Consider the following 23733-nt stretch of genomic DNA (forward strand, 5'->3'; position numbering starts at 1 on the left):
TCCCCTCACTTTTCTTACTGAGAACTAAGTGTGTCTGGACCCGGATGCTTCATGCAACAAGTTTGGAAGCTGGGCTCCCCAGCCACATTTTTAAAGTGAGTCATTGACTAGCGGGTGTGGTGGTGCATGCCTGTAGTCACAGCTACTTGAGAGGCTGAGGTGGAAGGATCCCTTGAGCCCAGGGGTTGAGGCTGCAGTGAGCCGAGACTGCACCTGGACAACAGAGCGAGATCCTGTCTCAATTTAGAAAGAAAAGGTGTGTCAGTGTCACTGCTCTGTGAAATCCTTGACGTGTGTACCCCGGGATGCGGATGATGACAAAGAGTCAACGTTTCTCTTTACAACAAAGCAAATCATTGGAACTAGAGGCACACGTGGCTGTATTTGGTCACCGTGGCTTCCGTCCCCAGGTGGAAGTGTGGCTGAATCGAGTGCTGGACCGAATGTGCTCCACTCTCCGGCACGAAATCCCGGAGGCCGTGGTGACCTATGAGGAGAAGCCGAGGGAGCAGTGGATTCTGGAGTACCCGGCCCAGGTCTGAGGCGGGCGGGGGCTCAGCTGGTGCCGCGTGGCTGAGATAAGGGGGGAGTTTCTCACTGTGGTCCCCTGGAAAACTGTCTCAGCCTTCAGCAGAAAGTCTCCGTTAGCGGGCACTAGCGATCGCTCGCTGCATGGGCAATAGGAGCATCTACTTTCAGGTGGCCCTGACTTGCACCCAGATCTGGTGGACGACCGAGGTGGGCCTGGCGTTTGCCAGGCTGGAGGAAGGCTATGAAAACGCTATCAAAGATTACAACAAAAAGCAGGTGTGTTACTAGTGTGTAGTTAGCTATGTTTTTAAAACTTGTTTAAAAAGCAGGTGCTTTTAAAAAGCTCACGTGTCTATCTGAAACCCTGCCAGGCAAGTATCTTCTTCTCAGAGACTGAGCTCTGCAGAATCACCATTTCCGCAGGCCGAATGCAGCCATGCACCGCAGCCCCAGGCACCTCTTCTTCTTTTTTTTTTTTTTTTAAAGCGGGGGTGGTCGTTGGTTAGAAATACAGAAACTAAAGATCGTATTTAAAAGAAGGAGAATTTACCTGTAATCCCACAACCCAAACTTGACACGGTCAGTGTTCTATGTAACCTGCTACTCTTTGTGTGTGTGTAGAATTGATTTATATGTAAAAATATACAGACTCTCTGGATGGCTTTAAAGTCAGCTGTTTCTGCTTCTCATCCACCTTCTTCCATGGCCTTGCATTTCCTTCTCCTACGTCTGTCCTAGTGGCTCCAAAGTGTCCCATCAGGACTGCACCACAGTGAAACCCGTGCCTGGCTGGGGGACACCGAGGGCACTCCTGTTTTTCATTACTGTAAACAAGAGCAAGCCAGTCTTCCCTGTGCAGCTGTGAGCACCCAGCCATGAGACCCCCAGTGCATGTGGGTGTCTGTGGCGTCTCACCCCCAATCTGGGCACCAAAGGAGATCTAGGCAGATCTCCGGCACAATCAGTGCCTGAAGAATATCTTAGTTTGTAGTGTTATTACTCAGTTATTTCCTTTATATAATCCTTTATATATAATCATATATTAGTTTATAGAATTAGTGAGCGTGAATTAAGGGATAAACAGCTATACATATATAAGCATATCTTGCTTATAATCAGAGGAATGCCTAGAGCAGACACGGTGCAGAGCATGAATTAAGGGAAAAACAGCTATACCAGGACAAGAATCTGGCCCAGGCGGCAGCGTTCAGTATCGTAAAGATACCTGCTGTATAGCAGGCTTGAAGCAAGAGCCACTCCTCCTAAAAAAGGCGTTATAGTACCTTGCGTTCAGTTCTTGTGGAAGGCCGCCCTCAGACCGGCAATCCCGAGAGTATCCGAGGGCTTAAAACCCCCCTGGTGTAATTGCACCTTGGTGACTGTGAACCTCTTGTTACTGTGCTGGCTCAAAAGCACCCTCCGACAGAAATCACTGGAAGCTGCCAGCAGGTGGCTGTAGGCCTGGTCAGCTCTGCTACTATGTTGACTTGAGCATCCTCCCATAGAATTCCTTAGAAGTAGCCTGCCCCTAGACAAGAGATATTGCACACGGCCCACCTCCTGGCCTCGGTGACCTAATGGGGGTGGACCCCTTGCTGCACACGGCCCACCTCCTGGCCTCGGTGACCTAATGGGGGTGGACCACTTGCTGCACACGGCCCACCTCCTGTCCTAGGTGACCTGATGGAGGTGGACCTCTTGTTTATTGTGCATGTGATTATAGTGACCCTATCACTGTCTTGAAAATGACCTCACTCACTACCCTTCCCCCATCTGGTACCCAGTACATGCAGGCGGTCCTGGACGTTCAGGGCCTCGCCTGTCTCCGCTCATAGGTGGCATGCACCTGCCCCCAGCCCAGCTGCTCGGCAGTCCTTCTGTGTCCTGTCTCTTTATTTGTCGGATCCGGTGCCTCAGCACAGCGATAAGGGACACCCCACGACCCTGTAGGGCTGTGGCCCTACATCAGCGAAGGTGCCTCTCCCCTGCAGATTAGCCAGCTGAATGTACTCATCACGCTGCTCATCGGGAACCTCAACGCTGGGGACAGGATGAAGATCATGACCATCTGCACCATCGACGTGCATGCACGTGACGTGGTGGCCAAAATGATCACGGCCAAGGCACGAGCGTCCTGTCCTGGGGGGCTGTGGGAGGGCATGGGAACACCGGGTTGAGGGCTGTGCATTCCGGGACTCCAGATCCTCCCACTTCTTCCTGGGGCACCCACTCTGTTGCTGGCTTCAGCTGCCTCCTAAACCCCTTGCCCGGCCTCACCCCTGCTGAGCAACACCCTGTGGTCAGATGGGCGATGCCTGCCCATCGGAAGTGCCATTCCATAGCGAGATTCCACTGAGGGTGGCCTTACGGTTGGATGTGGATGCTGTCGGGGGAAAGATGGCTGGGGAACGTTCCCTGGGTGCCTGTGGACCGGCCTTGGAGGCAGGCTGGCCTTCCTCAACCAGGTCTGGCTCTTACATTGCGCTTGGCCAACAAGAGCTCCGGCTCATCCTGCAGGTGGAGAGTTCTCAGGCCTTCACCTGGCAGTCCCAGCTCCGGCACCGCTGGGACGAAGAGAAGAGACACTGCTTTGCCAACATCTGTGATGCCCAAATCCAGTACTCCTACGAATATCTGGGCAACACACCACGGCTGGTCATCACCCCGCTCACTGACCGGTGAGGCCTGTCCCCGAGCCATTCACACCTGCGCTTTGGTCCCTTCCCCGTGATTCTCAGAACTGTCCAACTTGGACGTTAGCTGCAGAGGCTGGACGGAGTGGGCATTTGTGTCAGGTGGACCTGTGTTCAGGTGTAGGTCTGCCGCCACGTCCTTGTCCCATCACTGGCTGTGTGGCCTTGGGAGAGTGCCTCCACTGCTCTGCGGGTCTGCTGAGTGGGCGTGGTGTTGTATGGACCCTCACGAGCAGACTCCGGTCGTCATAGCAGGACCCATCCCCCCGAATGCCATGGGTAGGAGAGGCGCCTGGGCGGCCTCTGCCTCACGGTGTTGATTTCTTGGTCACACCCGGAGGTTTTCTGCCCGCTCCCATGTGTGTCTCCTGGGGCTGAGCAAGTGTGATAACTGCAATGAAAGATAAAGTGATGGCCTGGCGCAGTGGCTCACAAATGTAATCCCAGCACTTTGGGAGGCCGGGGCAGGTGGATCAGGAGTCCGGAGGTCAGGAGTTCCAGGCCAGCCTGGTCAACATGGCAAAACCCCATCTCTACTAAAAATACAAAAATTAGCCAAGCATGCTGGTAGAAGCCTGTAGTCCCAGCTACTCATGAGGCTGAGGCACGAGAATCGTTTGAACCCCGGAGGCAGAGGTTGCAGTGAGCCAAGATTGCACCACTGCATTCCAGCCTGGGCGACAGAGGAAGACTCTGTTTCAAAAAAAAAAAAAAAAAAGTGGGGATGCCATCTGTGGGGTCCCTGGCACACGTGCTCACTCACCTGTGGTCCCTTGCAGATGCTACATCACCCTGACCCAGTCCCTGCATCTGATCATGGGTGGAGCCCCCGCCGGCCCTGCTGGGACGGGCAAGACTGAGACGACCAAGGACCTGGGCAGAGCGCTGGGCACCATGGTCTACGTCTTCAACTGCTCTGAGCAGATGGACTACAAGGTACGCGGCTGAGGTCCGAAGGTGGGATCCAGAGTCCACAAGTAGAGGCAGGTCTCAGCACCCTGTCCCCCGAGGCCCCACAGTGAGCTCCAGATCTGTGGATACCTGTGAATGACACTGGGGAGGGCACTCCAGGGCCCCCGCTTGCTGCTGGCATCCCCCTCAGGGGGTCCCTCTGCAGAGACTCCCAGCGTGGACAGACGCAGCCCCCAATGTCCTGCCCCAGCCCCTGCCCTGGATGTGACCCTCTCTCGACTTCAGTTCTGAGATTGCCCCAGAACTGAGGACCCCACGCAGGGGTGAGCACTTCCCTCATGGTTCAGCATGGGATGGGGTATAAGCAGTGTCCAGGCAGGCTCGGGAGGGGAGCAGGGGACGGGCCCAGTCCCGTCCGTCATCAGCGCCTGCACAGGACGTTGTCAGTTCACAGAAGGCCAGGCAGGGGAGGGGACACCTTAGAGCTCCAGGCTGCAGCAGCCTCTTGCAAGAGGGGGATCCCTGGGTTCTGGACCCTGGGCCTGCAGAGGCTAGCCCCACAATCTGGGGCACCCCGTCCTGAGGCTGAGGCTGAGGCTGAGGCTGAGGGTGGGGCCAGCAGCCCCTGGTCACTGTCAAGGCCACGCAGTCCCGTATCCACCTCCCGGACTTCAGAAAAGTACAATCTGCAGTCGAGTCTCCCTAGAAGGGACTTAACATTCACCTGGAATCCCAGGTGTAGTTGGGAAGAGTCCTTCTGATAGCCCAGGTGGGGCCTACAGGGACTCAGATGCCTTGAGGAAAAGCCCCTGGCCTGCTTGGCGTGTCCCCATCCTGCCTTAGGGGACTGCCTCTCTTCTACGTGCAAGAGAGAAAAGGGCTGGGAACACATGCACGGTTTCGGACTCACATGTGCTTCTCGGAACCCTCTCGTCAGGGACTCCGTGAAGCCTCTGTCCTGGGGTCTGGGAGCCCTGGGGGTCACAGGTGAAAGCATGGGTTCTTCCTGGTACCCAGCCCTCCACGGTGTTACTCTGGGCAGTAAGCTGACCTGTCTGCCGGCCTCCGGAAGGCCCCAGTGCCCCGGAGCCTCAGTGAGCCGTGGGCAGAGAACGCAGCTGAAGAGGCAGGTGGAGATCCTGCAGCGCCCGTCCTCCCTGCCGCCCTCCCAGCTCTTCCTTTCTCCATCTTGCCTTTCCCAGTCCTGCGGAAATATCTACAAGGGGCTGGCCCAGACAGGAGCCTGGGGCTGCTTTGATGAGTTTAATCGCATCTCAGTGGAAGTCTTGTCTGTGATTGCTGTGCAGGTAAGTCCCCTGCCTGCGGGCTCGGGGTCACATCGGGTAACTGGCTCATCAGCTTTCCTGTTACCTCACACACAGGGTAGACCCTCCCTGCCTCTCTGCAACGTTCCAAGCCCCGAAGGGTGGTGTGGGGCCAGTGAGCCCTGCCCTCCAGGGGCCCGTAGCCTGGTTAGACATACAGGTTGAAAACAGAGTCAGATTACAGGTTACATATATGGTGGTGTGCGTGTAACCAAATACAGGTGGGAGGATCATGAATTCTGCTTGGGAAAGAAGGACAAAGTGTTTTGTTACTGGTATCAGCAGAGCTGGGCATAGGAGGTGCTGAAAGAGAATGGCAGGAAAGAAAGAAAGGGGAGGGAGGAAGAGGAGGAGGGAGGAAATGTGCCCGTGTATTTTGGGAACAACCATGCCAGGGCACAGAGCATGCAGTGGGGCGGCTGGGGCGAGGTGGGCGCAGAGATCTCGGTGTGGGGAGTGGCCTGGGCCCCACCCCCGTCAATTGCTTTTTAAAATCTCCAGCATGCCGAGGCTGTGTATCACCTCAGGTCAGGAGTTCGAGACCAGCCTGACCAACATGGTGAAACTTTGTCTCTACTAAAGATACAAAAGATACCCGGGCATGCTGGTGTGCACATGTAATCCCAGCTACTCGGGAGGCTGAGGCAGGAGAATCACTTGAACCCGAGAGGCGGAGGTTGCAGTGTGCCGAGATCATGCCATTGCGCTCCAGCCTGGGTGACAGAGCGAGACTCTGTCTCCAAAAAAAAAAATCTCCAGCATGGGCCCCACTTGTTAGGATGGGCATTTCTGCATTTTAAACAAATGCTTCAGGTGATCCAGGCCGGGATTGAGAAGCCCTGGGCTCTGTGGGGTCAGAGGAGGCCGACCTTGGGGCCTGGAACAACTGCTCTTCCAAAAGGAAACTGAGGCAGGGCGCTGACGGTGTCTAGGTCCTCCTACCCCAGAGCAGATCAGGAGTGAGTGGGCTGTGGATGTGTGAGCTGCCTGGGCTGCTCAAGCCCCCCAGCCTGGGTGGAGAGCTGGCTTTATACACCGACTTAACCCCTGACTCTCGGCTCGGCAGTGATGTGACTCCCTGTGCCTCCACCCTCTAATCTGTCAAACGGCGTTGGTGACTCGGCTCTGCCTGCGGGGTCAGAGGCGGCCAGTGTGGCTGCTTCCTCCTCTCCTTAGGCTCCCTCTGCCCCGTCATCCCCAGCCCCAGGGCTGGAGGCCACGTGGCCAGGAGAATGGTGACCCCAACCTATGGGCAGTGCTGGCCGCTGCCGTGGGAACCCTCTCCCTCGACGCTGGTGCGGGAGCAGAGTTGCCGAGCACCTCCCATGTCTGTGAACAAACCCCAGAATATTTACGCAGCACCTACTCTGGGCATTGAATGTTCATGGGCTCCGATGGAGACCATGGGAGAGGCCTGGCCTAGAGGGAGACAGTGCCGTTCCGAAGGGCCACAGCCCTGCTGGGGGTGAGCTGCATGCTCAGCAGACTGGACATGGGGCATCTGGGCTCACCAGGGCACCAGGACTTGGCTCTGGTGGGGAAGATGGAAAGGCAGGCGCCGGGAGCAGCTTTACCGCGAGTATTGGGCCCCCTCGCGTGGCGACTCGGAGAGCCGCAGCCGCCTTCCGCAGGATTCCAGAGACCTCAGGCAGGCAGCGACCCCGGAAGCTCCGGGTTCAACCTCGCAGCCCTCAGGTGGCCTTCAAGACCGTCTGATACGGAGGTGGCTGCTCAGCAGTCCTTGGACGGGTCATTGCTAGAGTAGTAACAGACAGGAAAGGGCTGGGCTTAGAGCCCCGCTCAGCAGGGATGGGGTGTGAAATACTGACCGGTTCCCGCAGCAGCCTGGGTGCCTCTCCAGAGACTTGCTGAGTGACAAAAGCCCACTTGGGAAGATGGAGTTCGATACAGTTCCGCTTGTTTAACACCCACGAAATGACCAAATCACAGAAACCAAGGATGCGGTTGCCAGGGGCCAAAGCCGGGGAAGGGGCAAGAGGGAAGTGGGTGTGGCTCTAAGAGGGGACATGTGCTGGCCTCAGTGTCACCCCCCACCCCTGCTGTGACAGGCACTGTCATTATGCAAGATGCTTCCCTCAGGGGACGTTGGGCAGAGAGTACACGGAATTCCCCCCGTATTGTTTTTTCTTCCCCCCAATCCCTGTCTTCTGTATTTTGTTGTTGTTGTTGTTGTTGTTGTTGAGAACGGGGTCTTGCTATGTTGCCCAGGCTGGTCTTGAACTCCTGAGCTCAAATCATCCTCTGGCCTTGGCCTCCCAGAGTGCGGGGATTACAGGTGTGAGCCACTGTTGCTGGCTCTCTGTCTTAGTTCCTACACAGCATGGGAATCTACAACTTTCTCAAAAATAAAAGGCTTAATTTAAAAAATAAGCTAGGAGGCCCCTGCAAATTCACAGCCTGATGCTTTAACATACATGGAGGCCCCTCCGGCCCATGGAAGCTGGCTGTTTCCATGCCAACATGTCTGTGCCACCAACTGTGCAGGTAAAGTGTGTCCAGGATGCAATTCGAGCCAAGAAAAAGACATTCAATTTCCTGGGAGAGACCATAGGCCTCATTCCCACCGTCGGCATCTTCATCACCATGAACCCTGGGTACGCCGGACGCACAGAGCTGCCTGAGAACCTAAAAGCCTTATTCAGGTACGGGGCCCAGACAAAAGTGAGTGGCTGCGGTGAGCCGGGCCGGCCACAGCAGCGTCCCAGTGCCAAGGAGTGGGCAGAGAGGATGGGCAGAGGGCAAGCTGGGAAGGGAAGAAGTCATCAAAAGCTCCCAAGATGGCCAGGCGTGGTGGTTCATGCCTGTAATCCCAGCACTTTAGGTGGCCAAGGAAGGTGGATCACCTGAAGTCAGGGGTTCAAGACCATTCTGGCCAACATGTCTCTATTAAAAATACAAAAATTAGCTGGGTGTGGTGGCAGGTGCTTGTAATCTCAGCTAAACTGGAGGCTGAGGCAGGAGAATCACTTGAACCCGGGAGGCGGAGGTTGCAGTGAGCTGGGATAGCACCATTGCACTCCAGCCTGGGTGACGAGAATGAAACTCTAGCTCAAAAAAAAAAGCTCCCAAGGTGACGCAGGTGAGGGCCTCCTTACAAAATGCTCTGTCTTCCCCTGGACGGGAAGACCCACCTGGGGCACAGTGATGGAAGGCAGGGGTCTGGGGTCGGGGGTCAGGGTGGCTCTCAGAGGAGGGGCCTGAAGGTATGCTCAGTGGAGGATGTGGTAGGAGCAGGGAAGTGGGGAGCGGGGGGCTGGGAGCCCGGGCCCAGGGACTGAAGGTTCACCGCTGTGCTGTGCTCCCCCTGGCAGGTGAGGTGTCCTCTCCTAGGTGAAGAGGGCAGGCAGGGGCGTGGGTTGGGGAGGGAGTGGGCAGAAGCCCACGGGCACTGCTGACCTCCCCAGGCCCTGTGCCATGGTCGTCCCTGACTTCGAGCTGATCTGCGAGATCATGCTGGTGGCTGAGGGCTTTCTGGAAGCCCGCCTCCTGGCCAGGAAGTTCATCACCCTCTACACCTTGTGCAAGGAGCTGCTCTCGAAGCAGGTGTGTGTCCTGGAGCTCACGGCGGGTGTGGGTGGGAGGTTCAGATGCAGGCAGCGGCCAGGGTTGGCTTCCAGACCTGCCTGCTGATGATTCCGTGCTGGCCATGGGAAGGTGAGCTCACATCTGCCCACCTGTGCCCACCGCCCACAGGATCATTACGACTGGGGCCTACGGGCCATCAAGTCTGTGCTGGTGGTGGCCGGCTCCCTGAAGAGGGGCGACCCCAGCCGGGCCGAGGACCAGGTGCTCATGAGGGCACTGAGAGACTTCAACATCCCCAAGATCGTGACCGACGACCTGCCCGTGTTCATGGGGCTGATCGGGGACCTCTTCCCAGCTCTGGACGTGCCTCGGAAGCGAGACCTGAATTTTGAAAAGGTCGGAACTCCAGGGCCTCGGGTCTGTCCTGAGGAGCCGGCCTGGCCTGGCTTCCTTCTCGCCGATGCTGGATGGGTGGGGACCCATGTCACACATGCATGTTTCCCTGTGCTACAAAGAGAGCTCTGAGCTACAGCTGCCTCCACGGCCCCGGACAGCCCTCCCTCTCAGTGCTGCGGGGAGGTCACTCTCTCAATTGGAGTCAGGGGGGTGGGCTTCAGGCAGACCCATCCCCTGCAGGAGGCCATGGGGGAGCTACATGAGCTCTCAGGATCGACAGCAGAACTGTCAGAGGGCAAGGGCGCCTGTATCATCACCCCCACCAGGCAGGAAGCCCCCCAGCCTCCCAGTGAGAAGAAAGGCTGCTTCAGTTCCATACCCAGCCTCATCCGTGTCTCCCCAGATCATCAAGCAGAGCATGGTGGAGCTGAAGCTGCAGGCAGAGGACAGCTTCGTGCTGAAGGTGGTGCAGCTGGAGGAGCTGCTGCAGGTCCGGCACTCGGTGTTCGTCATCGGGAGTGCAGGCAGCGGCAAATCCCAGGTGCGTCACCCCCAGGGACCCCGTGGGGATCCGGCACAGGGGGGAGGGCTGGGGCAAAGGGTCAGCCCTCCATCACTCCCCCCACCCCAGAGACCCCACCCCAGTGCATCCTGGGAGCCCCCCGGCCTGAGTCTTGGGCCAGGGAGGAAGCTTGAGGCCAAGGAGGAGGGGAGGAGCGGCCGCAGCCCCCGGTCCCGGGGCGAGGTCTCCCTCCCCGTTCCTCCTTGTCTCTCTGCTCTTCTCTCCCTGATGTCAGTCACTTGTCTCCCCCTCCCTGCGGCCGGCCCGACCCATTGCCCTCCTGTCCCCTGCCTCGGCCTGGGGCTTTGTGACATTCGGAGGGAGGCGGCTGATGTGACTGATGTCTGTGACGTAGAAAATTCCCCGCCAGCCGAGTGTCCAGCCAGAAGTCCACAGGCTGCACTCCTCTGCTGTGTTTAAGACCACTTCCAACACCAGTCACACGGGAAGCTCACGGCAAGTTACGTTTGAAAAGGCAGAGGCTGCTTGAGCCCAGTTTTCTAAAAAGGAACTTGGACATAAACGTACAGGAAATGTCCTCCACTGTGTCTTTGAAGTCATTTTCCTGAATGGAGGGATTATGGGGAGTTTTCTTTTTTTTTTGAGACAGAATCTCACTCTGTTGCCCAGGTTGGAGCGCAGAGGCACGATCTTGGCTCACTCGAACGTCTGCCTTCCGGGTTCAAGCAATTCTCCTGCCTCGGCCTCCCTAGCAGCTGGGACTACAGGCATGCGCCACCATGCCCGGCTAATTATTTATTTATTTGTTTAAGTAGAGATGGCGTTTCACTGTGTTGCCTAGGCTGGTCTCGAACTTCTGAGCTCAGTCAGTACACACGCCTCGGCCTCCCAAAGTGCTGGGATTACAGGTGTGAGCCACCACACCCGGCCGGGGAGTTTTCTATGGTTTTTCACTGCGTGCGTATTACTTGTATCATGTGGAGGAAAGTCACGTGAATGTTTTCTGAGCCTCGCAGTCTCAGGGCAAGCAGCTCTCTGCAGGCGGCAGACATGCACAGTGAACAGTTAGCTCCCCATCGCCCAGCCCACCTTCGCCTCAGCCGTGGTTGGGGGGGTGTAAACTCACCTATGTGCCCCAAAGAAAACCACATCCAGAGAAGGGTTCGGCCTGGTGGTTCCTAAAGGGCAGCCAGGGCCAGGTGCGGTGGCTCACGCCTGTAATCCCAGCACTTTGGGAGGCTCGATGGATCACCTGAGGTCAGGAGTTTGAGACCAGCCTGGCCAACACGGTGAAACCCCGTCTGTAACTAAAAATACAAAAATTAGTTGGGCGTGGTGGTGGGTGCCTGTAATCCCAGCTACTCGGGAGGCTGAGGCAGGAGAATCACTTGAATCCTGAGGCGGAGGATGCAGTGAGCCGAGATCGCGCCATTGCACTCCAGCCTTGGCTATGAGTAAAACTCCATCTCAAAAAAAAAAAAAAAGGGCATCTGGGTGTACATAAGGGCCCATCCAGAGCAGGCCCACCCGTGGTCCTGGGGCTGGTGGGGTGGGATGTGCCAGGGACACGGAGTCACACATGAGTGGCCCCACCTTCGCCAGGTCCTCAAATCCCTCAACAAGACCTATCAGAACCTGAAGCGGAAGCCCGTGGCTGTGGACCTGGACCCCAAGGCCGTCACCTGCGATGAGCTCTTTGGGGTCATCAACCCAGTGACCAGGGAATGGAAAGATGGTAACAGGGGTGGTCCCGGGACGGGCTGCAGGGGCACACCCGTTCCAGTGCAGTGGGGGTAGGCTGAGCCGTTCCCACATGCAAGGCCAGCCTCCCCAGGCTAGGGTGGGGTTCTCAGGCACATGGCCAGCAATAGTGGCACCATGGTAGCAGAGTTTACGAGGAGCAGTAGGCGCATGGCACCCAGGCTTGGGGGTAAGGAATGGGGGCCACAGAGGCTGCAGGGAGAACCGCAGGCTTGCCCCGAGCAGGCCAAGGGGAGAGGCCAGAGCGAGGACAGGTGTGACCTGTGAGGAGCACATGGGAGGCTGAATATGGAAGCTGGAGGCTGCCCGGGGAGCCCTCACCTCAGTCAGTGGGTTCAGGGGAGGAGCCTACCCCAGGAAGTGGCGTGCCTGGGTTTGCACTTTACGAAAGGAACTCAGGGCACGTTGGAGAGTGGGCTGTAGGAAGAAGCCGTGAGAGCTGGAGAGGAGTCAGCAGGAGCAGGGGATCCTGACCCGGAGCCCAGGGGAGGGCTCTGCCTAGCCTGCCCCCCGCAACCTACCCCTCAGAAGTGGCCCCACCCCGGAGCTGCTCTTCCTGCCCCCCATCGCTGGCTCTGCATATACAGCTCACTTCCCCACTAGAAGGCAAGCCCTGTGCCCCCAGCCCCCACCTGTTCCACTCCATGCCTGACGCATGAAGCGTGTCCCGCAGACTCTGCCGAGCGTGTGAGTGGACGGTGGACAGAGCTGCGTGCACAGGTGCTGCACCCTGTGGGGTGTTGAGCCTGGGAAAACTGAGCCAGCCGGGGCCACAGAGAGGGGCTGACGGGGAGGATGCGGGGTCGGAGGAGGACGGACGTGGCCTCAGGCATGGAGAGGACACGGAGGAGGGATGCCAGGCACCTCATGCCTGAGGGGACAGGCCACCTCCCAGGGAGAGGCCAGGGTCAGGACTGGTGGAGACTGGAATGAGGCTGGGGAAAAGGGCCCAGGGTTACACCGCCCACCTCCCCCAGGCCTCTTCTCCACCATCATGCGGGACCTGGCCAACATCACCCATGACGGCCCCAAGTGGATCATCCTTGATGGGGACATAGACCCCATGTGGATAGAGTCTCTCAACACCGTCATGGACGACAACAAGGTTGGCGGGCCCTGGCCTCTGACCCCCAAGGCCACCCAAGGCAGGGACCGCAGGGACTCACAGGGAGGCACCTACATGGCACTCAGGCCGTGCACGTGGGGCCTGGGGCAGGTGTCGTCCGGAACTCCAGGCAGAAGCTGTGAGTGAGGGGTGGCTTGTGGTCAGTCATTTTCACCTGGGCTGTGGTTCTGCTGGCACCTCACCTTACGTCTTAGCAGCAGGACGGGTTCAGCGTGAAGGCCTGGGAAGCAGATGGTATTTGGAATTGTCTAGAGTCCATTTTCTAACAGTGATCCTCAGCTGGGTGCAGGAAGGAGCAGGAGACTTTGCAGTATGGGAGGGGTGGTGGTTTGAGGAGGCAGCCCTGACTCCATGGTGCAGCCCTTCACGGCATGGGCGTCTAGAGACTGCTGGAGTCAAGGACAGTGGAGAAGCCCGGGGAAGGCCGGTCATGGCTGTGACTAGGGCTGGGAGTCGGGGGCGGCAGGGCTGGCCGGAGCCCCTCCTCCTTGCTCAGAGGTTTGCTCTGAATGACCCCCCTGCCCTGGGACACTGTCAGGATGCCAGGTGTCACCACAGGACCCTATGGGCTGCTGTCCCCTCCTAGGTCCTCACCCTGGCCAGCAACGAGAGGATCCCGCTGAACCATACCATGAGGCTGGTGTTTGAAATCAGCCATCTGAGGACGGCCACCCCGGCCACCGTCTCCAGAGCCGGCATCCTCTACATCAACCCGGCCGACCTGGGATGGAACCCGTGAGTAGGGCTCTGCTTCCCTGTTCCAAACCTCGGCAGGGAAAGACGAGGCTATTGGCCCATTTCAGGGCTGAATATTCATTCATTTGTCGTTCATGTAACAAACTGTGTACCGGGCCCTCACCAGGCACTAGGGTTGCAGCAGTGAAGGAACGACAGACAGACGTGGAAATAAATGATGTAACTACGTGGTGACACGAGGCAGGGCGGCTGAGGAAGCAGACCTTTGCACGGAGTGCCAGGGAACAAGGGCTGGTGCGGGAGGGAGGGTCTTGGTCTCCGTGGAGGTGGGAAGGGGGTGGGAAGTCTTCCCAGGTGATTGAGGTTCGGGCTGCCATCTGAAGGGTCAGGCTGCCTCTGGGGGATGAAAACAAGACGCACACCAGACCAGAACCTGCGTTCACAGGGCATGGCGGGAAGCGGGGCGTTCCCGGATGGGCAGCGGTCCGGATCTCCTGGCCGGAGCATAAAGGGGGAGGAGGCTGCTCCTGGTGGGACGGTGCTGATGCTGGGCCATCCAGCAGGACCAGGGGCAAGCGGCCCTTTCCAACGAGACGGTTGGCAGTTAGTCCAGTAGGACAGGGGCCACTGGGGATGGGAGAGGAAGGGATGGGTCTAAGAAACGTCTGGAATCTGGAGAAATGGAAGACTTGATATTGATTCCAGAGGCACGTTTTCCGGCTTGGACACACGGCTGGTAATTGACAGAATAAGGGATTTCCTGGGCATATAGAAATGACAGCTTTGTCCAAATGTCCTACATGGACTTAGGCAGAAATCCCAGTGGGGCATTCCTGGGGCAAGAGGCGCCAGGGGAGTGTCCTGGCTGGAGGTCACAGTTCGTCCGTCCATCCGTCTGTCCATCCACCCACCCACCTATCCAGTACTTTGCACACCTGCCATGTGTGTCCAACCCCAGGGTACTCCACGCTGGGGAGTTGGGCTCTCCAGGAAAGACGTGGAGAGTGATGAGAGAAGTTGGCTTTCTGAGAAAAGCCAGCCCTGTTGAGGGGAAGAAGAATCCGTGAGGGATTCGGAAGAGGAGCAAACCGAAGGCAGAAGGGAACCCAGGACACGTCATCCCAGACACCCAGCGACAAAAGCTTTGGGAGGGAGCAGGCTTGGCAGATGGCACCCAGAGTCAAGCCAAGGACAGAGGGGTTCCCACTGCACTTGGGGACTAGGCGCAGTTCCGTCGCTCAGGGAGAACAGTGTTGGGGCATGTCCAGGGCAGAAGCCAGATGGTGATGAGGTATGGAGGAGCCGGTAGGAGGCACGGGAAGTGAGGCGAGTGCTGCCTTTAAGTGCTGGAGGGTGGGGCTGGAGCAAGAGGAACGAAGCTTTGTAGTGTTTGTCCAGGCGAGAATGTTTGGGAATGGGATGCAGGCATGGCTGTTTCCAGGTGCGTGCGAGTCTATAGGTAGAGAAATTAAGTCTCTGGAGTTCATGCTGATGCACTTCTTTGCTGTCTGCGTGGGGAGTGGGACCTTCTGCTGGGAGGCAGACGGCACGGCACGGCCAGGCTTTGAGAGGGATACTAAGTGGAACGTTCCCTGTGGGGACAGGGCCAGGAGCTGCTGAGCCTGGGTGCCTCTTGTGCTGGCTTCTCCAGCAACACTTGCCTGCTTGTACAGCGTCCTCCAGCTGCTGAAACAAATGGCTACTATTTGGGCAGCTCCAAACAGCAGACGTTTGTCCTCTCCCGGGGCTGGAGGCCGTGCTCTGTGATCAAGGAGTAGACGGTGCTGGTTTCCTGAGGCTCTGAGGGAGAAGCTGTCCCGGGCCTCTCTCCCAGCTCCTGGGGGCTCCCTCGGCTATGGACACGTCCCTCCCATCTCCACCTCTGCCTCCACATGGCCTTCTCTGTGTGTCTGTGTCTAAATTTCCTGCTTCTTAGAAGGACACGATCATTAGATTCAGGAGCCACCCTAAATCCAGGATCCTTGGTGACATCTGCAAATGTCTTTTCTTGAAATAAGAGCACATTCTGGGCTTCCGGGTGGACATTCTTTTGCAGGGCCACCATTCGACCCACTGCACCATATGTGGGAGTTTTCAGGGTTGGCAAAGACAACGGCTGGGGAACTGAAAAGAAGTCTGGGTAGGAGCTGCTGAGACACGGGGACAGGAAGAAGACAGGATCGTGGGGTCCTCAGGGGGACGCCCTATGGGAGCAGAGAGGAGGGAGCTGGAAGCAAGGCCAGGTGTGGGCGGAGGCAGGAACCAGATGCCCCCAGAGGATGACCTGGAAGAAGCAGGAGGAGACCTGAGTATGGCCAGAGGAGAGAAGGAAAGCAGGTGAGAAGCAGGCACAGGGTCCCCAGAGAGCAGGAGCAGCCCTCCTACAGGCAGCCTCCAGGGGCAGGGACGCAAGGCTGGGAGCTGACCCGATGCACCCAGGATCGGTCCTGGGGGGCAAGGCAAGAAGCCACAGGAACCAGAGGCGAGAAGGTTGGCCTGTCTCACATGTGTGTCTCACAGGCGTGTGACTCTCCGGGGGCCTGTGCTCCTCATATCAAAGTTAGCACGTAGCCGGGCATGGTGGCTCATGCCTGTAATCCCAGCACTTTGGGAGGCCAAGGCAGGTGGATTGTGAGGTCAATAGTTCGAGACCAGCCTGGCCAACATGAGAAAACCCCGTCTTTATTAGAAATACAAAAATTAGCTGACTGTGGTGGTGTGTGCCTGTAATCCCAGCTACTCGGGAGGCTGAGGCAGGAGAGTCATTTGAAACCGGGAGGCAGAGGTTGCAGTGAGCCGAGATTGTGCCATTGCACTCCAGCCTGGGCGACAAGAGTGAGACTCTGTCTCAAAAAAAGAAAAAGAAGCCATCACTCACGTTGGAACACACTCAGTGACTCCTACCAAGGCAACATCACAAATGTGACACAAACATCTTCAAACTAGGAGGCGGAAGGCAGCAGCCTCTGCAGACATTTCCAAATCGGTCTCCCCTCCTGAAGACCAGCTGGACTTGGATTTCAGTTCTTAGCTGCAGCAGGCACAGAGAAACCCTGTTTCGCTCAGAGACGTATAAAGGTTTACTCTCTTACACTGGATAATACGGGGTGCTACGTGGCAAAGGTGTTCAGCTCTTAACTCTCTGTTGTGATAGAGGTGCAGGAAGAAGCGGAGCTCCTAGGCCAAGCCCACACTCACAGAGGAGTGTGTCTCACCGTGGCTCATGCCTGTAATCCCAGCAGTTTGGGAGGCCAAGGCAGGCAGATCACCTGAGGTCCGGAGTTCGAGACCAGCCTGGCCAACATGGCAAAACCCCGTCTCTACTAAAAATAGGAAAATTAGCCGGGTGTGGTGGCGGGCAGCGTGTAATCCAAGGTACTTGGGAGGCCGAGACAGGAGAATCGCTTGACCCCAGCGGGCCGAGATGGCACTACTGTACTCCACCCTGGGCAACAGAGCAAGACTCCATCTCAGAAGAAAAAAAGAAAAAAGAGCGAGTGTCTGTCTAAAGAGGCCTGTCTGTCTGTTGACACAGGGCAGGCTGGCTGTGTGTGCTAACAGGGGCTTCCTGCTCAGGGCCTGGGCGTCCTGGAAATGATGCCTGTGCTGAGCTCACCGGCGCTCGAGGGAGCCAGGCGCTAGTGATGCTTTTAGCAGATGCTGATTTGGCGTCACTTATCCTGGACCGGGCTCCCTTTTCTGAGCTTTAAAATATCAGCCTGTGCAGTCCTTGGAAATGAGGGTCACGGAAACATCACCCCTATTGACAGATGAAAAACCAGGGACACAGGCATGTGCGGCAACTTGCCTGAGACAGTGGCTGGCCATGGGAGAGCTGACTCAAGCCTGGGCAGTCTGGCCCCAGAGTCCACACCCCTCACTGCCGTGCTGTGCCACCCCCACATAAGCCGAGGTGTCTGTGGCAGACAGTCTGGCATGGCTTTTCAAAGATTGCTGGTTGTATTGATTTGGACTCTTACACTGAACATGGCAAATTCAACTCATCTGAAGTTTAAAAAAACCGCTAATGAGTGCTTCAGGCATGGCTGGATCCAGGAGTCCAGATGATGTAATGAAATATCCCTGCTCCTATCCTTGTCTCTCCTTTCTACTCCCTTCCTGTCCCCACCTTCTCCTGCACCCGCAGATAAGTCATGAGATCTTTCTCCTCTTCTGTTCTCCTCCCATCCCCTAGCTCTTAGTATACACTTAGAACGTCTCCCAGCTGTTCGAGGCCTACAGCACCCCCATAGCTAGCAACCACAGAGAGGGCACAGCTCCCACAACCCTGGCATCCTCCTCAGACCCTTGCAGGGCCTGCAACTGGCCCCCCTGGCCCCCTCGTTTGGACCCATTGCCAAGCAGGCATGGCTAACCTGAGGGCAGCCCCCGCAGAATCGGGTGGAGGCAGGGAGGGGTGTTTACCAAGGCAGGGACTCTGGCAGACCCAGAGCAGCGGTCGTGTCTCAGGCGCCTCCTGTCTACCCCAGGGTGGTGAGCAGCTGGATCGAGAGGCGCAAAGTGCAGTCAGAGAAGGCCAACCTGATGATCCTTTTCGACAAGTACCTGCCCACCTGCCTGGACAAGCTGCGCTTTGGGTTCAAGAAGATCACGCCGGTGCCGGAGATCACGGTGATCCAGATGATCCTGTACCTGCTGGAGTGCCTGCTCACGGAGAAGAGTGTGCCTCCCGACTCCCCCAAGGAGCTGTACGAGCTGTACTTCGTGTTCGCCTGCTTCTGGGCCTTCGGTGGCGCCATGTTCCAGGACCAGGTGACGTGGCCCGGCCACCCACGCAGGCTCTCTCGGCGTCCCGCTTAGCTGGGCCCTGATTTTCACTTCTGTGTTTCAACAGCTTGTAGATCATCGAGTGGAATTCAGCAAATGGTGGATCAACGAGTTTAAGACCATCAAGTTCCCCTCGCAAGGAACCATTTTCGACTACTACATCGATCCCGACACTAAAAAGTTCCTGCCCTGGACAGATAAAGTGCCCTCCTTTGAGCTGGATCCCGATGTCCCTCTCCAGGTAACTGTCCCCAAAGCAAGGCCACCGACTGGCAATTTAGAGGCAGGACTCAGCACAGCACCCCCTACACGCTGGCACGGAACGTCCAAATATGCCCGATTTTCAACAGTAGGGCCTTTTCAGTAGGACATAGCATTTATCAAGCTGTTACGGCCTGCATGCTAACGGGAGGCAGAATTGTCGAAGAGTCACAGCTGCCTCCTCTCCCCTGCCCCAGGCCTCTCTGGTCCACACGACGGAAACCATCCGCATCCGCTACTTCATGGACCTGCTCATGGAGAAGTCCTGGCCGGTGATGCTGGTGGGGAACGCGGGGACGGGCAAGTCGGTGCTGATGGGGGACAAGCTGGACAGCCTGAACACGGACTCCTACCTGGTGCAGGCGGTGCCCTTCAACTTCTACACGACCTCTGCCATGCTGCAGGGTGAGTCTGGCCCTGCCACGCCCTGCCTACACAGCTGCCCCCGGCCCCCATTCCCTGCTGTCCTCTCTCACTGCAGGCCCAGGAGCTCACCGGCCACTTTTCACCTCCTCACTTCCCACACCCCACCCGCTGGCCTTTCCTTCCTGAGTCAGAGACAGAGGAGGAGCAGTTGGGACCCCTGTTTCTGGTGCTCCCGGGTGGGCGTGGTGATGGGGGTTCAATGGCCAGTCGAGGCAGCAGGTCCCACAGGGAGTGTCTCAGCCAGTCTGAGGCGACCCAAAGATGACGGAGGGCGAGGTTCCTGCCGCCCTCGCCTCTTATCGCTCTGTTTATTCCTCACGCTGTACCCGGTGCCCCCTCAAGGGCCACTCCCAGGGTGGGTGCGTTTGGTGAACCTGGATCCCAGCCGGGTCCCACCTCCTGTCCTCTGGGGGAGCAGGTAGCGCCCCTCCCTACCTAACAGGCGCAGGCTCAGGAGACGCAGGCTGGCGGCTGACCCTCTGCCCTCTCTAGGGGTACTGGAGAAACCGCTGGAGAAGAAGTCGGGGAGGACCTACGGGCCACCGGGCACCAAGAAGCTGATCTACTTCATCGACGACATGAACATGCCCGAGGTGGACAAGTACGGGACGGTGGCCCCGCACACCCTCATCCGGCAGCACATGGACCACCGGCACTGGTTAGACGGGGCGGGGCCAGGGAAGGGCGTGGCCACGGGGTGATGGGGCGGGGCCGGGGAAGAGGTGGAGCCACGGGCTAGTGGGGCGGGACTGGGGTGGGGCGGTAGGGGCGGGGCTATGGGCGGGGCTGCAACATGGATAGGGAGACAGGGAGGTAATTGGGCCCGCAAGTTTGTGGGGCCGCAAGGCCTTGAGGCAGGGCCAAGGCAGAGGAGAGGTTGTATCAGTTTCATCCATCGCCCGTTTCACAAACACACAGCTGTGACCTAGAGCCAGTGGAGGGGGGTCCCCCTTGGACAGACATGTCTGTCCCCCCCCGGGAGATGAAGCAGCACATTACCAGGTAAAGGCAGAGCTCTGAGGAGAACCACCAGTGCGGTCACAGAGGAACCCCCCAGCTGGGAGCTCCAGCAGAGCGATGCCCCTGGGGAGATGGCGCGCTGCTGGAAGCTGGCAGCCTTGACGCGCTGGCTGTGGGACCTTAGAGGGAGGGCATTCTGCATGCAAAGGCCCTGCCGCCTGTGAAGGAGCCCAGGAGGCCGGTGTGGCAGGCATGCGAGGGTCAGAGGGGAGAGGGTGTCCAGGGCAGCTGCAACCGGAACCCTTGGGCCTCTGGACAACGGGACAGGGTGCGAACATTCTCCCAGTGGTACCGGGAAGCCACAGGTGGCATGTTTAGGTTTGCAGTTTGGAAAGATCAGAACATTCAGTTGAGTTGTCTCTTAAAATAAGCAAGTAGCCCAGACCAAACCGGAGCATTCTTAGGCCAACGTAAAAACCACATCTGTGGGGCCTCCCCGTATGCCAAGAAAGGGAGGCATGAGAGTTAGGTTGCCTACTCAAGGTCATGGCGCTCATGAGTGAAGGAGCTGGATTTTTTTTTTTTTAAGACAGTTTTGTTCTTGTTGCCCTGGCTGCAATGCAATGGCAGGATCTCAGCTCACTGCAACCTCTGCCCCCCAGGTTCAAGCGATTCTCCTGCCTCAGCCTCCCAAGTAGCTGAGATTATAGGTGCGTGCCACCACGCCCAGCTAATTTTTGTATTTTTAGTAGAAACAGGGCTTCACCATGTTGGCCAGGTTGGTCTCAAACTCCTGACTTCAGGTGATCTGGCTGCCTCGGCCTCCCAAAGTGCTGGGATTACAGGCGTGAGCCACCATGCTCAGCCGGAGCTAGATTTGAGTTCAGATACATCTGATTCTACCTGCCTTTTCCTCACTAAACGGCACTCACAGGGCTCATGACTATAGGAAGCCTACGCTGTGCTGCAGGCTGTGATGTGGGGACGGGGGCATTAGAGGTGGCTCCCTGGGGGAGGTGACAAAGCTGCCACTCTGAGCAGGGAGCCTGGAAGAGAGTTTGACATCATTTCAGGATAACCGGAAGTGATGTGGGGTGTGGGATTTGAGGGGTACCCAGATAGGAGCAGAGGGTGGTGAATGCATGAGAGCCCACCCTTCCCTCTGCAGGCAGGTGGACTGTGAGGGCTGTGGGGGCTCAGCCTCGGCCTCCCCCTACTCACAAGGCCCCTTTCACAGGCTTCACAGGGTCATGTGCTCTTGTAAACTTTGCTTAAGATGTTTGCTTTCTTTTCCTTAAGGAGAGGACTCCACGTTCTTAAGCTTCGGCCCTAGGTCCACATCTGCCCTGGGGTTGACTCTTAAGGATCTTCAGGAGGGGTGGTAGAGTCAGATTTGAGTGTTCAAAGGATCCCCCTAGAATATCAGACTTAAATGGCCCCAGGACAACAGGGAAGGATGGACCATTTTAGTGGATGTGTCAAGAAAAGGCTCACACATGGAAGAAAAGGCTCACACGTGGAAGAAAAGGCTCACACGTGGAAGATAAGTCATGCAGACAAGGGTGGGGCCCAGGGGAAGGACGGGCTCACAAGCAACGAGTGAACTGTGACGAAGGTAGAGGCAAAGCGGGGACAGCGTCTGTGACCTGAGGGAGGCGTGTGCGTGGGTGGGGGTGGGGGACAGCACAGGCAAAGGTTTCAGGAGCACACACATTGATGGCTGTGATTTAAATCAAAATTAAGGAATTTCACTCAACGAAAGACACCATGGACAAATATAATAGAGAAATAAAAGAATGGGAGAAAACATTTGCAATGTATAAAATCGACAGTGGATGAATATCTGAAATATACAAGGAATTACTAGAAATTAACGAGACAGCAACCTCCAACACACAAAGTGTATAATGGGGAAAAAGGAATCAAAGGCGCTGGGTGCAGTGACTCACACCCATCATCTCAACACTTGAGGAAGCGAAGGCAGGGGGATCACTTCAGCCCAGGTCACATAATGAGACCCTGTCTCTACAAGAAAATTAACAGGGTGTGGCAGCGTGAGGCTGAGGTTGCGAGGATGGCTTGTGTCCAGGAGATTGAGGCTGCCGTGAGCCGTGATCACCACTGCACTCCAGCCTGGGTGGCAGAGCAGGACCCTGTCTCAAAAAAAAAAAAAAAAGTCATTAGTGTACTGTGACATCAAGGAAATTATTCAGATTATTATTATTATTATTGAGATGGAGTCTTACCCTATTGCCCAGGCTGGAGTGCAGTGGCACGATCTCGGCTCACTACAACCTCCGCCTCCCGGGTTCAAGTGATTCTCCTGCCTCAGCCTCCCAAGTAGCTGGGATTACAGGCATGCACCACCACCCAGCTAATTTTTGTATTTTTAGTAGAGACAGGGTTTCACCATGCTGGTCAGGCTGGTCTCGAACTTCTGACCTCAAGTGGTCTGCCCACCTCAGCTTCCCAATGTGCTGGGATTACAGGCGTGAGCCACTGTGCCCGGTTTATTCAGCTTATTTAATGATAGCAGCCATTAATAATTATCCTGATGACAGGGATGGTGAACATGTATCGCATACTTACTGTATGTCAGGTACCCTTCCAAGTGTTTTTCATATGTTAGCTCCTTTTATCCTCCTGATGACCCATTGCACAGCTGAGAATACCGAGGCACAGCGATGTTAACCAACTTCCCAGAGCCCCAGCACTGCTCAGTGGAAGAGCTGGAACATAAACCCCGGCCTGCTCTCTGAGCCACTCTGCCTCTTGTTTCAAAATTTCTCTTGAGAGCATGAAGTCACAGCAGCTGCTTCACTTACCATCAGCACCTATGGAGGGTTTTTAAAACCACAGGGAGGACATTCTTGGGAGTGAAGTCGGGACCAGGGATGGCTCCTGCAGGCCGGGGCAGCAACATGAATGCTGGTCTCCCCGGCTCAGGTATGACAGACATAAGCTGACGTTGAAGGATGTCTATAACTGTCAGTACGTGGCCTGCATGAACCCCACTGCCGGCTCCTTCACCATCGACCCCAGGCTTCAGGTAAGCGGAAACCACACTCCTCCGCGTCACCTGCCGTGAGTCTGAGACTGGCTTCTGGCAAATGAGAAGAACAGCTTGGGTTTGGGATGTCAGGGGTGCGGGCTGACATTCTCCAGAGAACTCCCTGACCTTACAGAACGTGTCAGACAATTCCAGGGCATGGGGAGGACAGGCGGTCAGCCGACCTTCCCTGTGACCCGGTCAGACGTAAAAATGCAGTTAAATCTGAACTCCAGATAAACACTTTTTTAGTCCAAGTATGCTCCGTATAACTTTGGGGCATACTGTTCTTTTTTTCTTTTTTTTTTTTTACTTCTTTGGGTTTTGAGATGGAGTCTTGCTACAACATCCAGGCTGGAGTGCAGTGGCGTGATCTTAGCTCACTGCAACCTCCACTTCCCAGGTTCAAGCAGTTCTGCCTCAGCCTCCCGAGTAGCTGGGACTACAGGCGTGTGCCACCACGCCCGGCTAATTTTTATATTTTTAGTAGAGATGGGGTTTCACCATGTTGGCCAGGCTCATCTCAAACATCGGACCTCAAGTGATCCACCTGCTTTGGCCTCCCAAAATGTTGGAATTATAGGCGTGAGCCACCACACCCGGCCTGGGACATACTATTCTTAAAAAAAAAAAAAAAAAAAAAAAAAAAAAGTACTTGTTATTCATCTGAAATTAGGATTTAGCAGGGCATTCTGTTTTATCTGTGGCCCTTACCCAGACAGGCTTTGCCTGTGTGTTTT

General features: G+C 56.6%; 1 protein-coding gene across 1 annotated transcript in view; it reads left to right on the top strand.

The window, feature by feature from the left end:
• The window catches only part of DNAH17 (dynein axonemal heavy chain 17), a 169318-nt gene that overhangs the window by 74396 nt on the left and 71189 nt on the right, over nt 1-23733 (top strand). Inside the window, exons 31-48 of the mRNA XM_064369408.1 lie at nt 411-536; nt 700-807; nt 2523-2654; nt 3049-3209; nt 4004-4160; nt 5339-5443; nt 7967-8124; nt 8887-9025; nt 9176-9403; nt 9807-9944; nt 11529-11661; nt 12665-12792; nt 13400-13548; nt 18000-18282; nt 18365-18538; nt 18756-18963; nt 19477-19642; nt 22891-22993. Coding sequence (XP_064225478.1) covers nt 411-536; nt 700-807; nt 2523-2654; nt 3049-3209; nt 4004-4160; nt 5339-5443; nt 7967-8124; nt 8887-9025; nt 9176-9403; nt 9807-9944; nt 11529-11661; nt 12665-12792; nt 13400-13548; nt 18000-18282; nt 18365-18538; nt 18756-18963; nt 19477-19642; nt 22891-22993 — 2796 coding nt within the window. The remainder of the gene's footprint in view (nt 1-410; nt 537-699; nt 808-2522; nt 2655-3048; nt 3210-4003; nt 4161-5338; nt 5444-7966; nt 8125-8886; nt 9026-9175; nt 9404-9806; nt 9945-11528; nt 11662-12664; nt 12793-13399; nt 13549-17999; nt 18283-18364; nt 18539-18755; nt 18964-19476; nt 19643-22890; nt 22994-23733) is intronic.

Source organism: Aotus nancymaae, unplaced genomic scaffold, assembly GCF_030222135.1.
Source record: "Aotus nancymaae isolate 86718 unplaced genomic scaffold, 86718_ANA_hifiasm-v0.15.2.pri h1tg000089l, whole genome shotgun sequence".
NCBI lineage: Eukaryota > Metazoa > Chordata > Mammalia > Primates > Aotidae > Aotus > Aotus nancymaae.